Below are 16,220 nucleotides of genomic sequence, written 5' to 3'. Positions count from 1 at the left end.
TACGTGAGCTGAAGTTTGGCACTTACCATCAGCCTCTCCTGCAGCTGCTGATGGGCAGCACCCAGAGTGGAGCTCAGGGTGAGATACCACCCACCCCACCCCCAGTGAGGCATCTGTGCCCTGGGAAAACTGGAAGAACAGGTCTGCAGATAGTTAGATATTTTTAGGAGAAGACTTTGGGAGCCCAATTCTTATATCTCCTCATACCTAGAAAAACACTAAAATCTGTCAATGACGACTGAGGTCTGTGACGGGCAGTGACCTTCACGAGACCAGCAGAGCTGTCTGAGATACCGCCTCCTGGGCTGCGGTTAGGGGACAAAACAAAAGATGTCTGGACACGCGTGAGCACAACCACTCCCAAGAGTGGGCCGGGGAGCCCCGAGGGAACTCGGGAAAGCCCAGACCTTTCGTCTTCACACAGAAACTGATTTTCTGTGAATCTTCTTCTGTAAATCTGGTTGTCTGTAAACCTTTTGGTCCTACCACCTCCCCTTGGTTGCAAAAACTCACAACCTAGCTTCTCCCCTTGTGAGCAGTTTCTCAGGGCTCCCTGAGATGCTCTCTCCTGGGCTTAAGTCCTAATTTCACCCCAAATAAAACTTAACCTCAACTCTCAGGTTGTGTTTTCTTCACTGACAGTTCCCCAACTTGAGACCCACAGGGTTTTATTTGCTACAAGGTATTAAAAGATTTTCTTCAAAAATGATTTCATTTTCAAACAAGTTTGAAAAATATCAGAGTACTGAGATTTCAATATTGTAGAACATTTCAGAGCCTTTACTATGCTAATAAGCATTGTGAATCTCGAAAGGCAAATGAAACTTTTCGAAATTTGAATAGGTTCTCCTAAATATGTATTCGTAACTCACTGCTCAGGAAACATGCAAGTCGGAAGTGCTAGCTTTGATGTCTGTTTTCTGGGCTGTCTGTTTTTCCCTCACCTCTCCCATCCCCTTGGGATGAGGGAAATAAGACCCTCACAAGTTAAAAGTGTGTGTGGCTATAAAGTAGTCAATCTGAGCTTACTTATGACAAATATCTTCTTAACTAAATGTTAGACCATCCAAGGTAATGTTTAAGAAGCCAATTGTCACTGGGGAAAATTTCATTTTCTTTTCCCATTTTAGCATAAAACAGTAAATAATATGACAAGATTACTCCAGTTTGAGAGGGCAAAGTCTGAAATTCCTTTGCCTCCTCTATGGGGTACAAATACGCAGTGCACAGACATTAAAATAACAAAGAAGAGTGTCGTCAAAGTCCTTCATTGCTGGAATCAGTTCAGTAACCTCCCATTTCTTTTGGACTGCAAATCCGTGGCCAATTTTTTTGGCCCAACAGTTTGAAGGACCCAGTGCCTCTGTCACCAAAGAAGATGTAGGAAAACTGGAAGCAATCACTTATCCTCGGAGACAAGGGCTGCCAAGTGAAAGTAGAACATTGAGTTTTCAGCAAGTCCAGAGAATAATGCAATAATTGAGCTCTCTCTGCAAACTAAGGACATTGATGGAGTCTTTGTAGAGACTTTTTAACCTAAGGCCAACTTTTCTTAGCTATGGGACTGCAGAAGAAAGATGTCTCTTGATTTTACTAAACTCTGCCACTTCCTACATTCTTTGTATATGCTTGGAAACACATGTCCAGACCCTGAATTATAGCCAAGTCCATTTGCTCCTGTATTAGAGAATTTAATTTTCTAAATTGGCCTGAAAACCTCAAGGATTAGACTTTAAACATGTTGATTTTTTAAATAAAACAAGGCCAAACAAAACAAAACAAAGCAAAACAAAACCCACTGCATTCAGAAATAAAGCAGATATAATGAATAAGTTATGAACATTAAAAACAAATATCACCTACACTGCTTTCTTTCAGAAAACTTGCAATGTCTTTCTGCATCATTATTTCTTAGAGTACCCACATGGTAGTTGGGTTTGAGGGGTGGTGGTAACTGTTACTGTTTCTGTCAATCAAATGAGATTACTTCAATTATCAGCTTTGGGTTTAAATCAGAAAAAAAAAATAAAGTTGATTGATTTTCAACTCAATGAGTTCTTGATTTTGCCTAAAAAAATACAGTCACCCCAGGGGAGAGAAAAAAAAAATAGACGAGATTATGTTTTTGTGAAGTCAATAATTTAGCTTCTTTTCAGAGGATTTATATAGGTTTTTACAAAATCCTTTTGCTCTATGGCTATCCAGCTCTATTGACAGAATTGTGGTGAGTTATATTAACTATGGCATCTACACTGTTGCATTGTAATCAATTTTGTTTCTTTCCAAAGTTGAAGTACTTCAAAGAGTTCGTGTGCACAGACCCTGATGCTAGTAAATAACACTATAACTAGTATTAATTGCATGATAACTTTATATGATACACCTTTCTAAGTGTTTTACTTGTGTTATTACTATTTTTGTTATGGCTGTACCTGTGGCATATAGAAATTCCTGGGCCTGGGATTGAATTCAAACTACAGCTGTGGCAACACTGGATCCTTTGATCCACTGTGCCAGGCCAGAATCAGACAGATGCCTCTGCTGCCACCTGAGCCGCTGCAGTCAGACTCTTAACCCACTGTGCCACAGTGGGAACTCTCCCATTATTTCATTTTATCCTCACAAGGACCCGATTAACTTGCATTTTACATATGATGAAACTGAGGCTTATGCAGGTTTAACAACTAGTACCGTAGAGGTTTTTTTGTTTTGTTTTGTTTTTAAATCAGTTTACTAGAAATTATTTAGATTTGGGGACTTTTCCCCACGGTATTTCACACCCCTTTCGAAGACTTTATAATGAGTCACATTGACTCCGGTGCTTGATGATGGTTGATCAGGCTACATCCTCTTTGATTTGTCTCATAGAAGTACGGAGATTGCTAGTCTGGGGCGGAGCTGAGATTTGAACCTGTCACTACCAGAGCCCAGGCCCATTATATCAGACGGCCTCCCACCGCGAAAACACAAACCATGAGTAAGTGGAAGACAGTGTGATGGGTGGTTCCTCAAAAGAAATTATTTTCATGTGATCCAGCAATTCTCCCTCTGAGGACATACCCAAAGCATTTGAAAACAGGGACTTGAACAGATATGTGTACCAGTAGCAGTCAAAAGGTAGAAACTACCGAATGTTCGTTAGGCTGGCTAAAAGAACAAACAAAATGTGGTATCTGCATGTAGCAGAATATTATTCGGCCTCAGAAAGGACAGAAATTCTGATACAGGTAAGTGAAATAAGCCAGACGCAAAAGGACAAATATTTCACGGTTCCACTTACATAAGGTACACGGCATAGTCAAACTCATAGAGACATCAAGTAGAATGGTGTTTGCCAGGAGCTGGGGGAAGAGGGAATGGCGAGTCATTGTTTAATGGGTACAAAATTTCAGCTTAGGCAGGTGAAAAAGTTCTAGAAATGGGCGGTGGTGATGGTTGCTTCCGAATGTGAATATACTCAATACCACTGAACTGGATGCTGAAAAATGGTTAAAATGGTGTTTTTTATTATGTATATTATACCACAATTTTAAAAAAAAGTAATTAGGACTTAGGTTTATACTAAAATATAAGGGCTGGAGCCACAAAAGTAATTTGAGATCGACTTTGTAAGAAACGACTTAACAATAATTAAATAAGCCAGATTTATTTCCTTCAGTAGCGCTGTACGTTTTATGCTTTATTTTCACTAAATAAAGATCAACATAAATAACTAATAAAATGATTCTCTCAGGATCAGCATCAGATGGAACAACATGAAATTCAAAGTGTCAGGATGAATTCTAGCAAGAACAGCTTATCTCAAGGGACATCCAGTAACATCTTACTCTTTAATTACCTTCACAGTGAACCCAAACAGTTTTTCTATGAGAAAGAAATCTTGAACTACTACTTGGGGAAATAGATACAAGTTTTCCTCTCACATATATATACTGGGAATAGTAAACGTTTTGAAGGAAACATTAGACACTGTTTCATCACATCTTGGGATTCTTTTCCAGCAATATTTTAAAAATAATTAGGTCATTTAAATGCCCTAGATTCTGGCCTCATCTGATTATTAATATAAAAATATAGAGATCAGAAAGGACATAGGCATTAATGTTCTTTGATTAGCCAGTGTTGTTTTTCCTATTTGTCAAGGGGTTTTCCCCTCTTTTTAATTTTTATTGGAGTATAGTTGACTTAAAATGTTGTGTTAGTTTCAGGCACACAGCAAAATGAATCCGTTATCCATATACATATATCCACTTCTTTTCAGATTCTTTTCCCATATAGGTTATTACACAGTATTGAGTAGATTTCCCTTGTGCTGTACAGTGGGTCCTTGTAACTTCTCTGTTTTAAACATAGTAGTGTGTATATGCTAATCCCAAACTCCTAATTTCTGATTCCCCTCAACATTTCCCCTGTGGCAACCATCAGCTTGGTTTCAAAATCTTTGACTCGATTTCTGTTTTGTGAAGCAGTTCTTTTGTATCATTTTATTAGATTCCACATATTAGTGATCTCATATGATATTTTTCTTGCTCTGACTGACTTAGTATGATAATTTCTAGGGCCATCCATGTTGCTGCAAATGGCATTATTTCATTTTTTATGGCTGAGTAATTTTCCCTTGAATATATTACTATATCTTCTTTATACAGTCCTCTGTCATGGATGTTTAGGTTGTTTCCTGGTCTCGGCTATTGTAAATAGTGCTGCAATGAATACCGGGTTGCATGTATCTTTTCAAATTATGGTTTTCTCTGGATAATATACCTAGGAGTGGGATTGCGGGATCGTAAGGTAGTTCTATATTTAGTTTTTTAAGGAAACTCCATACTGTTTTCCAGCTTACATTCCCACCAGCAGTGTAAGAGGGTTCTCTTTTCTCCACACCCTTCACAGAATTTATTGTTTGTAGACTTTCTGATGATGGCCATTCTGACTGGTATGAGGTGATACCTCACTGTAATTTTTATTTGCGTTTCTCTCATAATTAGTGATGTTGAGCATCTTTTCATGTACTTTTTGGCCATCTGCCTTCTTTGGAGAAATGTCTATTTAGATCTTCTGCCAACTTTTTATTGGGTTGTTTGGTTTCTTTTTTTAATATAAAGCTGTATGAGATGTGCATATATTTTGGAGATTAACCCCTTGTCAGTTGTTTCGTTTGCAAAAATTTTCTCCCATTCTGTGGGTTGTCTTTTTGTTCTTTTTATGGTTTCCTTTGCTGTGCAAAAGTTTGTGAGTTTAATTAGGTCCCATTTGTTGATTTTTGTTTTTATTTTCATTACTCTAGGAAGGGGATCAAAAAACGTACTGCTGCAATTTATGTCAAAAATGTTCTTCCTATGTTTTCCTCTAAGAGTTTTAGCGTATTTAGTCTTATATTTAGATCTTTAATTCATTTTGAGTTTATTTTGTGCATAGTGTAAGAGAGTGTTGTAATTAATTTTATTCCTTTATATGTAGCTGTCCAGTTTTCCCAGCACCACTTACTGAAGAGATTATCTTTTCTCCATTGTATTTTTTTTTGCTTCCTTTGTCATGGATTAATTGATGATAGGTGCGTGTGTATTTATTTCTGGGCTTTCTATCTTATTAGTGCTTTTGGCTGCAGTGAAGTATCTGCTCTTGGTCAAAAGTCTCACAGCAGTTAAATAAAATTTTACCTCATGCTCAAACCAGAGCTGTGAAAGGACCCAAATCAACTTTAGAAGATTTGCTGATTTAAAAGAAACTAAATAACCAGAATGTCATAACTTTCCTCCTCAAAACTCAACAATATTGAAAACAAATAAGTCAATGCGACAATTAAATATGATCCTTTTTTTCCGTAATACACAAACTCACACTCATCAGAACATGAAGCCATGGGCAACTGTGTGTTCCCAACATTGTCAGTATTTGGATATTTTCCTGTGCTTAGACTATTCCTCTCATGTTATGATGTGAGTGGCTTGCTCACATCTCTCAGTTTCCCCTCAGATGCCACCTCCTCAGAAAGGTGACCCGCAAGCACAGCCTCTCTGAAGTGTTCTTGCCACATCACCTGTCACTCTCCATGTGGTCACTCAGAGTCACTTCCTTGGTGGCACTTGGACACTCTTTGAAGTTACCTGGTTTATGTATTATTAACTAGCTTATTGTTTGCCTTCCATGGTTAGAACGTGTGGCCCCCAAGGGCAGAGGAAGGTCATCTTATTCCTTCTCCATGCCTCAGGGTCTGGCAGAGGGACAGCCTCATAGAAGGTGGCCTTTCTACTTGCATCCTGCAACTGGGTGAGACTCAGAGCCTTGCCCCAGGATGCTGGGACACACCGCTCTGATCAGCTCTTCTCATCATGGGTCTTGTAGTAGGCTTGCCTCGTTGGACTGGTGGCTGGACAACAAAAAGGGGCAACCTAGAAAGTGTTGAGGTGGACCTACTCTTTCCTTAAACCTAACCTACCCCAGCCTAGTTTTTCTAGAGTCCCTTGAAGGCACTTATAAGTGGTGCCTTATTTCCCATTTGCCGCAGTCCCTTGGAGCTCTTGCTTTCTTGAGCACCCCATGGGAACTGTGGAGCTGAAGAGCATTTAGATATCTCTGTGTTTTCTCATTATCATGCTATTCCTAATACCTCAAAATGACACACATCCCTGCCAAGGGACTGTGGCCTCGCTTTCCTACTCTCTTCTCTGAGGATCAGCCTCACGAACAACCTTAGTTCTGAATCTGCCGGGAGCAAAATGAACCAGACAAAGGAAATGCAAGCCTTACTGACTCCCCATTTTAGAGATGAAAAAGTCCATTAACCTCACTGGCCTATAGACCCTTGACTTTGCAACTTAAGAAAGTAAGATAAGGCACCAGATATGAGTAGGAAAACATTTTCTTAAGACCATTTTCAAGCTATGTAATGTCAGCATTCCTGTGCAATATTTTGTATAGGTAGTGATGATAAACTCTAAATTGATAGAGAATTGCTGACAAGAAGACTTCTTAGACATTTGTTTTTTTCAAAGGATCCAACCAAAGACTCAAAAACCAAGATCATAGCAGACTTATGTTTGTCCTCTACTCATGGCAAAATAGCTAATTCTCCCCCCCCCTTTTTTTTTATAACGAAACAGAACTCTTTATTTTTCAAAGGTTCATGGCCACTCAAGATTACTGATTTCATTTCCCAGTCTCCCTTATAACTTGGTATGTGCATGGAGGGAAAGTGACAAGCAACAGGCAGATCAGATCCTTAAAAGGAGGGGCTCATAAAAAGAATGAAATCATGCCATTTGCAGCAACATGGATGCAACTAGAGATTACCATACTTATTGGAGCAAGTCAGGTATGGAAGCACACATTCCATATGATATCACCTAATGTGGAATCTAAAATTGGCACAAATGAACCTCTCTACAAAACAGAAATGGACTCACAGACATAAACAGACTTGTGGTTTCCAAGGCAGAGGGGAGAAGGAGTGGGTTAGACAGGGAGTTGGGGTTAGTAGATGCAAACTCTTCCGTTTAGAATGGATGGGCAATGAGGTCCTACTGTGTAGCACAGGGAACAATATCTGGTCTCCTGGGATAGACCATGATGAAAAACGACATACTGAAAAAGAGACTGTGTCTATGACTGAGTTACTTTCCTATACAGCAGAAATTGGCACAACACTGTAAATCAACTATAATAAATTTTTTTTTTTAAAGAAAGGAGGGGCTCCTCAGTCTCCTCTCTTCCCTTCCCACTGGCTGGAATGTGGGTGTGATGTTGACCCACTCTGAGGCATGAGGGAGCCCTCCAAGGAAGGGAAGGGAAGGGAAGGGAAGAAGTCAGCTTGTCAGAGTCAGAGTCAGAGTCCCCAGGCCTTTGGAGCCACATCTCACCTGGATTACTTATGCCTAGATGGTTACATGAGGAACGAAACCACGGCTGTCTTCTTTAAGCCACTTTCTGTTGCAGCAAACGCTCCTTGATGATTCAGATGCTGCTTTATAATTTACGCAAAGCGCCTTGAGGATCTCAAAATGATATACTTTTGGAGTTGAAAAGGCCATTCGAGGTTCCCACCCCCTCTCTCACTTGGTTGATGAGGAAATTGATTTAAGGGAGGGTAAATAAACTTCTTGAGCCTCACTGGTGGCGGGTGGCGGGACCGATGCTCAGATCTCCTGAATTCCGGTTCACTGCTCTTTTCCTTTATGGTCCAGTTAGCAGACCTCCCTGGAAATGGCTCTGAGGACTGCCTCTGGGGCCTGGACAACTTACTAGCTGGGCTGCAGGGCCACCTGTTCCTCAGGCCACCTATAAGCAGCACCCGCCTACAAGGCTGCTCATCCTTCCACTCTAGGAAGAGCGACACACGGAGGCCCGTGCCCATTTCCGGCAGCCTCGCTCTGGGATGACAGGAGGAACAGGGGAACCAGCGCCTGTACTTCTTTTCTTGCTGAGCCTGGTCTTGAAAATTTCCCTTTCTCCAATAAAACTGACCCTTCTTCCTACGACCTAGCCTTGAGGAATTTGTCCAGGACTCTGAAGCATGCCAGTTAGAAGCTCAGAAGGCACCAGCTGGCATGACTTCACTTTATAATATTATGAGAATCAATTACTGTTTGGTAATACAAGATGTTTGGTAAGACAAGACATTTTGATACTATAATGTAATAATATAAGAAATTTTCTGTAACAACCAGCAGTAGGGGCAACTTCACCTGTCCAGAGAACAGCACAGAGAACAAACAGACCGTTTAATTTCAAGGTCTTCTGTCCACCAGCTGCCCAACCACAGCTCCCTTTGGACAAAGGGCATAGGTAGAGCAGTGATGAACATGAAATGGAAAGTAAAATCCAGCTTTTTGTAAAGTACAGGGTCCTCAGGCTTTCCCTTGCAGTTCTCCTTTTTAAAACATTTGTTTCATGGCGATTTCCTTATGAAACTAGAAGCTTGCGTTCGAATTCTGAAAATTCTATATTTATATGCGATTATCACGCGTTTCTTACCGTCATCATTCTCATCAAACACGGGTGGTTTGCTTGAAGTGTTGGCTCCCATGGTCGAGTCTGCCCAGACCTGGGTCCTCTGGTTACATCATCCCAGCAGAAACATTTGTCTTTACTCAAAACAGCTCTGGAAACCTTAGCCAGATACCTAGGAGAGAAAAAGAAATGGAATCCTTATGATATGGTGTACGCTAGGCACCCTGATGACAGGCTATGGCCGAAAATTGACCTCATCTGTATTCCTGCAGTGGGATTTTTCATTCTTGCAAATGATAATTTCAGAAATAACAGAGAACATCATGCATCTGGGACAACCCACTGCATGTCCTCCTCAGAAGTGGACCCGGAACTGCTTGACTTCGCTGTACACCTGAAACTAATGCAACACTGTAAGTCAACTATACTCCAAACAAACAAACAAACAAACAAAAAGTGGACCTGGACTTGTAAGGAGGAAAGGAAACTATTTTACCAAAGATGAAGGCAAGTTTAAGACAGCAATGCTTTAACAGCTGTAAAATAAAAGTAATATTTTACGGTGACTCCATATTTTTGAGAAAATATGTTAACTTTCAACTTTTTTTTTTGATGTGGGATCAACAACTTAATTTTTTAGTCATAAAAAAACCTCTTTTCTCCTACCCTGGAAGGGCCCACAATGTAAGAGGAATACGCTCTGGGTTTGGGCTTTACCACAGCAGCAAGCTGCTGAATTTCATGGAACACACTGCTTTTTTTTTTTCCTTTCTCTGAACTTGAAGGTCATAATAGTCCTTACCTCAGAGGCAAACTAACTGTGATTTCATGAGATAATACATAAAGTGTTTTCATAGCATAAGTGCTCGGTAATTGATGGCCACTAGGAAGCTTGAATTGAATGGCATAGGCGAGAGCTAACAAATCCTAAAAATTTTATGTTTATAGTTTCATTCATTTTTAAACAGAAAGAATGTTACTTCCGTGGAAACTGTAAGGAGGGTCAGCAACCAGAGTTCCAGTTCTAAAGTGGACACTGATAATGGCTTTGGGCCTCTCATCCCTTCAATGGGAGAAACAGCAGTGCCTTCCGCAGGGTTCACAAGCTCGTACAACAGCCAGATGGAAAGACAAATGAGTGAGCTGGACCAGGTGGAAGGCATCACTGCCTGGTGGGGATACTGGGGACCTGGTGAGCCCAGGCTCTGCCTAAAAGACATCATTGTTCTCAGATCTAAGAGATCGTTGATGAATGGAAACCTGGGCCCAGGGACCACATCTGCACGTCTACCTCCAAATGGGTGAAGATCCAGAATTTATACAAAACAGTATTTAAAAATTCATTTCAGCTCTATGGCTTGAGCAAATATCATGCGTGGGACAAATACAGCTCATGGCATACAGTTAATGAGGCAATCTGTTGTGAGACAACTAGCACAACGCCTGGCACATATTTGCAAATAATACTAGCTACTACTGTTTTTCATAGAGGCAGTATCTCCTTATCATGTGTTGTTTAATTTGATACCTGTGGATTTTCTCTCGGGCTTTCTGCATATGAATTACAGACTAGAGTCAGAGTTGAAAGAAGTGTCCCAGGCAAACATGGGCTAAGGGTGAGTTATAGAAAAGGAATCTGAGGAGCCCCTGAGCAAATCTAGAAGAAAAGCTCCTTTTCCTATTAGGGAAAGTGTTAAGTAAAGCCTTCATTTGGAAGGCAGACTCATTAAGGAAATGCTACTTTTCATACTGAAAGCCAACTACTGGCAAAGTGCCTTCTGGACTTTAAAAAGAATCATTAAATGGAGAGCCACAGCGAGTCAGCAATTAGGAAGCAAGCGATTAAACGGTCTTGGGGGATGGGGGGAGGGGGAGTCGCAGGTGGTAACAGGTGGCTGGAGGGAGCTGGGGGAGTGGCTGAGATCAGGATGAGAGAAAGAACTCAACTGCATCTCCAGGCTAAAAACAAAGGGCTTTTAATGCCAGCCGGCGGAGAAGGGGATGAGGAAGAAGCAGATGCCCTTAGCAGTTCACTGTGGTCTGGGGAGAAGCAAACCAGGTGGCTTGTGCGCTTCCTTACTGCATTTAGAGTCCGGAATAAGGGGGAAACAGTGTAAGAGCTGAGCCACAGATGACTTTGGGAAGGCCTGGTCCTAAAGACAACACTGATTTTAAGGAGTTGCGATTGTTCCTACTAAGGACTAAGGCTACGTTCTCTCAAGTTCCCTGTGTAAAAGTGCAGTACCGCAGTATGAGTGGTTTTCATACCATGCCCCAATCCTGTCATTCTTACCTTCTTCTTCACACCTCAGGCTTTTCTCAAGTAGCCCACTTCCTGCAACACAAGATGTACCGAGCATTGACCTCACACACTGTCAGGTCAGGGAAAGAGGGATATTATCGCAGTTTGCCGCATCTCCCAGTTCTTATGTGCAGACAGTTTTGTTCACCAGAGATCCAGTGACTTTGTTTGTTTGTTTAGCAGAAAGAAAAAATAGAAACAGGGAACTGATTTTGGATGCTTGGGGAGGGGCAGGCGGCTTGAAGGATGGGGCAGTGGCTTCTCCACTGCACCTAACGACCCAATCCGTCTAGAATTGGCGCTTTCTTTTCTCTTCCTTTGTGGATAACTGGTAACTATAAATTGGTAACTTAGGTACAGAAAGACCTCAACCTTTCCTGGCAGAAGAATGGAGATGCATCTTTTCCACTCTGCTGAAGAGGGCCCAGAAGAGCCTCAGCACTCTGTTCTAACAGTCCCCACACCCTTTCTTGATGTCAGCTCTGCGGTGTTGATAAGCCTCATTCTGAGACGTAAGAGGGTGGCCACCACCCATGGAAATGAACATTCTACCCAGAAAATAGGAGAGCAACAGCAATGTGTCTTATAGGAACATAAGGAATTTCCAGATTCTACCTTGACCTGGCCTCTTATCAGAGTTTGAACTCTAGATGACACCTGACTTTTGGTCTATACTTTTGGGGGATGTCAATGCGAGAGCTTCTCCAAGCAGTTACAGCGCGCTAGATAAAGACGTATCTTCTTCAGGAAGAACCTGTGCTGTGATGCAAGCAAGTTGTAACTTCTGACAGAACTGTCTGTATTTGCTGCCACAGCATACGCATAGATACAACTTTGCATTAAAAAAAAAAAAACCCACAGAACTTCTTAAGCGGAGACAAATTTAAAAACATGAGGAAGAAGACATTCTGAAAAAGACCCAAGGTAACACCACTTGCAGTTAACTGCTGTTTATGTTTCATCAAATTTTGCTTCATCGGTTTTTATGTTAAAAGCTGTAGGAAGACAGTTTTCCCACCTCAATCCTCATGCCAAACCAATTCCCCTTTCATATTCTCCAGAACAGCCACAATCATGAATGTGGTATATACATTTTACAGTCCACTTTCTTCAACTTCACCTGATCGTTACAATTCTGCCATTAGGCACATTAATCTCTCTAGCTCAGATTTCTGCTTTTTAAGTGGTGCATAGCAGTCCTCTGTGGGAATTCACGGCATTTTATTTGTGTAAAACTGTTCAAATCCTTCAGCTGGGGGAGGGGGGTGGGATTCTGATGGCGATGAAGCCAAGCATCAAAGGCGGCGAGCCTTGGCTTGTTTAGAAGCTGGATGAGGGAAACAAGCCGAAACACCTCCTGCACTCACCCCTGCCCAGCAAATATTTACTGCGGTCTGTCTGCATCTGGACCTGAGTCGGAAGCTGGGGGACGAAGTCGGATGGAAAATAGCTAAGAAGCCAGGAATGGTCCCGAGTCTAATCAGGTTGAGCTGGGTCAGCCTAAGCCCCTGCCTTTATCCTAGCCCTCTTGCCTTCGCACTTCCTAGCTTCCCAACAGTGCCCTTAGTGTGCAGGTTTACTTAAGAGAAAAAAAAAGCTGGACCATCACTCACCTAGGTCTTGGTTCTTTCTTCACGCCTTCCGAGAAGCGCAGACGGGCGCTTCCACCCCGGGAACAGGGCTAATAGAGCAACTCAGAGCAAAGAGCAGCGAGCAGGGAAAGGCACCTGCCAGCCTGGGTGGCCTGATGACCGCAAGCGCTGGGCTGGACTGGGCGGAGGCGGGCGGGCACCTGCCGCTGCCAAGGGCTCCGAGCGCCCCGCGAGCGAGCGCGCAGCTCCTCCGGGAGGGGCGGCGCCGGGGAGGGGAGCAGCCGGCCGGCGGGCGGTCCCAGGCTCCGCAGACTGGGCGGCGGGGCAGTCGCCTGGGCTCCGCGTCGGCAGGGTCCTTGACACCATCCGGGGCTGCGGGGATGCAGAGCGCCGCGGACCGAGGCCAGTTCCCCTGAAGTGACCCCCTCCCCACCGCCTCCAAGATACCCGGCTGCACCGCTAAGGATGGTGGATATGGGGCTGGCCATAGGTGCCTGCAGATGTTAGATGGGGAAGGCGCGACTTCCTTTCAGACTTCTCAGGGAAGCTGCGAAGATGCAGGAGAGGGTGTTAGGTGGAGGTCCGGACCTGAAGGATCCCATAAAGGTGATGGTTTCGCAGATTTCCTCATTTTACGGCAGCGGAAATTGAGGCGCAGAGAAGGAAGACACTTGCCCAGTGTAAACAGAAGCAATGGAGAGGACCTTTCCAAGACCCAAGTCTCCCGGCTCCCACCTCCCATCTTTAACATCAGTTCTGCTGAGAGTTTTCTCCCATGGCAGCTCCCTGTACCCCTTCCCCATAACAATCAACGCGATTGAAATAACTGTTTTATCGCAAACGCCAAGAGTCATACGCACTTAAGGCATCCCAGAACTGGCCCAAAAGTTTCTTACCGAAATGGCAAGGGTGTGTGAGCGCCTGCACTTGTGAGACAGGAGGACTGGAGGATGCAGGAGTGGGGTGGGGACCGCGTCTCTCCAGCTCCAGCCTTTCCTTTGCAGCCTTTCTCTTCAGCTCAGTGTTGGCACTGCCAAACCTCCGCGTGAAATCTCCCTTTGTTTATAAACTTTGGCAGGTTTTAAAAATGTTAAAAAACTGTTGGTCCAACAAAATGTTCCTGTAGCTGCAATGTCTTTTGCAGACTCCCACTTTTTGATTTCTCTAGATGTAAAGCTGCACAGAGCACAGGAATCACCCCGGCTCTGCTCGCCAGGTTTAGTCCCAGCTTGTGGAATGGTGTCTGATACATCTTAAATACCTGCTGAAATTGCTGAAGCCGTCAATAGTCACCTTAGAGTCAAGAGCCCCCTAATTTACTAATTAAACAAATATTGCAGAGTAATTATCTGGTTTTTTAATGACCTGGCCGCTTTCCTCTTCTTTCTATTACTGGGTACATTCTACCCTAGTAATGTCAAAATTAGAATAACCTTGAACTTCAACTAACCCACTCTCTCCTTTAGCATTTGGAGTCCTGAGGAAGGGACTGGCCGAAAGCCCCACCAGAGTTGGTCGCAGTACCCTGTTGAAACTTGGTGGCCAGCTCCTTATGAAGACTTGTTTGAGAGAAGATTGGATTCAACATTTAAAGTAAAATTTGGGTCAAATTCCAAAGGGCAACCAAGTTCAGAGAAAAAAAGAGCATCGTTAAGGAATTCATTTTAGGGGGAGGATATTAATTTTTAGGCAAATAGGGACCTGGCTGAGAACACACTGTATTTATAGACCATCTCGTAGTTTACAAGACACTTTGCCATCATTCATGGCACGGGAGATGCATTACAAATGTACTGGACCTGTATTATTATCTCCCCTTCCCCCCTAGGAAATAATGATGCCATTTTATCACGAGAAAACTGAAATTGCAAGAACGTGGGCTGAGTCTAGAACTGGAGTCTGGAACTGGAAACCTCTTTTTTGTCCTGGTTAGTGTCCTGGACTTTGAACAAGGCAGCCTTTCACCCCAAGGCCAGCGCCACCACTTATGATCTCCGAGATGTTGCCCAACTCGCTTAAAGGTCCTGAGCCTCAATTTTCTGATTTTAGTAAAAGCATAATGCCCATACCTGTCATCTATGATTGATGGAGGATTAAATGAGATAATATGCATAATAATGCACTTGGCACGATGCCAGGCAGCACGGAGTAGGCACTCAGAAACCGTACCCCGTAACCAGTAGGGCTGTTATTTAAGTTATCAAGCGACCAGAGTCTTCCCCAGGACTTCTATTTACAGGTATCTTCTATAAATCTTTCTCCTCTTAGTACAGGCACTTTACTTAAAATAAAACTACTCAGCAGTCTTCCTGTATTTAGTCATGTGAAGGCTCGGCATACCGTGGGTTTTATAGAAAAAAATAGTGATTCTCATTCCTGTATCATATGTAGTCTATCAAATACAGACCTGTTTCAAAGATCTGATTGTGGGCCTTTTTTTTTTTTTTTTTTTTTTTTTTAGGGCCGCACCTGCGGCATATGGAGATTCCCAGGCTAGGGGTCCAATCGGAGCTGTAGCTGCCAGCCTACACCACAGCCAAGCAACGCCAAATCTGAGCTGCATCTGCGACCTACACCATAGCTCACAGCAGTGCCAGAGCCCTAACCCAGTGAGCGAGGCCAGGGATTGAACCCATAACCTCATGGTTCCTAGTCGGATTTGATTCCGCTGCGCCACAACGGGAACTCCCTGATTGTGTTTTTAAGCTTGGATTTATTCAGTCGTCCATGCTCCCTTGTCGGTATTCCCACCTTAAACAGCTGTTTTAGAGACTGCCATCAAGCAGTTACTTGGGAGAAGACCCAGGCTAGATACTTAGGACAATCTCTGGAGCCCCCTAGTGGAGGGAGAGTGAAGTGACCAGTAAACCAGTGAGGAAGTTGATAGATATCCAGAATTTTAAAGCCTTTTTGCTGTTGCTGTTTTTGCTTTTAAAGTCATGGCTTACAGTACAAACATTAATACCACACTAATCCAACCATGCCATTCTTGGTTTGAGCTGTCCACTGGGTTCCACTGCATTTAGAATAAAGTGGTACTCTTTCTCCAGGAGACAAAATCTTATACCGGACGTCCATTCCCTGTCAATTGGTTCAACTTCATGTAGCACCGGTGTTCCTTTGCTCATTCCACTCCAGCCACCATGGCTTTCTGCATATCATGCTGAGCTTGTATCCACCTCAGGACATTTGAACAGCTTTTGTTTATGCATGGACATGGTTTTGGACACCTCATTATTCAGCTATTGGTTCACATTTTTCTAGTTCAGAAAGACCTTCTTCCCTTAATTCCTTACCTGAGGTTGTTTTTCTGCCATTTTCTCCATTCTCCATGACACACTCTCATTTCTTCCATGGTATCACATGTTATGAACTAT

The 16,220-nt window shown here is 42.9% G+C and overlaps 1 protein-coding gene across 9 annotated transcripts in view; it reads right to left on the bottom strand.

Moving 5' to 3' along the window:
* The window catches only part of STK32A (serine/threonine kinase 32A), a 141,304-nt gene extending 127,507 nt beyond the window's left edge, over positions 1-13,797 (bottom strand). For 4 of the 9 annotated variants that reach the window (XM_021084962.2, XM_085014967.1, XM_085014969.1 and 1 more), the window contains exons 1-2: positions 12,865-13,094; positions 8,974-9,121 (exon numbers count right to left, since the gene is read on the bottom strand). In XM_021084962.2, coding sequence (XP_020940621.2) covers positions 8,974-9,025 — 52 coding nt within the window. In that variant the 5' untranslated portion in view covers positions 9,026-9,121; positions 12,865-13,094. Of the gene's footprint in view, positions 1-3,280; positions 3,342-8,973; positions 9,122-12,864; positions 13,095-13,739 lie in introns of those variants that run through there. The other 5 variants (XM_085014964.1, XM_085014968.1, XM_085014970.1 and 2 more) reach the window with 3 other exon arrangements.
* Positions 13,798-16,220: the final 2,423 nt, after the last annotated feature.

The sequence above is a fragment of the Sus scrofa genome, chromosome 2, assembly GCF_054392235.1.
Source record: "Sus scrofa isolate SSC_HxYL_T2T_F1_AM1 chromosome 2, Sscrofa_HxYL_maternal_Yorkshire_Landrace_v2.0, whole genome shotgun sequence".
Taxonomy (NCBI): domain Eukaryota; kingdom Metazoa; phylum Chordata; class Mammalia; order Artiodactyla; family Suidae; genus Sus; species Sus scrofa.
This window is presented reverse-complemented; position numbering and strand designations above follow the sequence as displayed.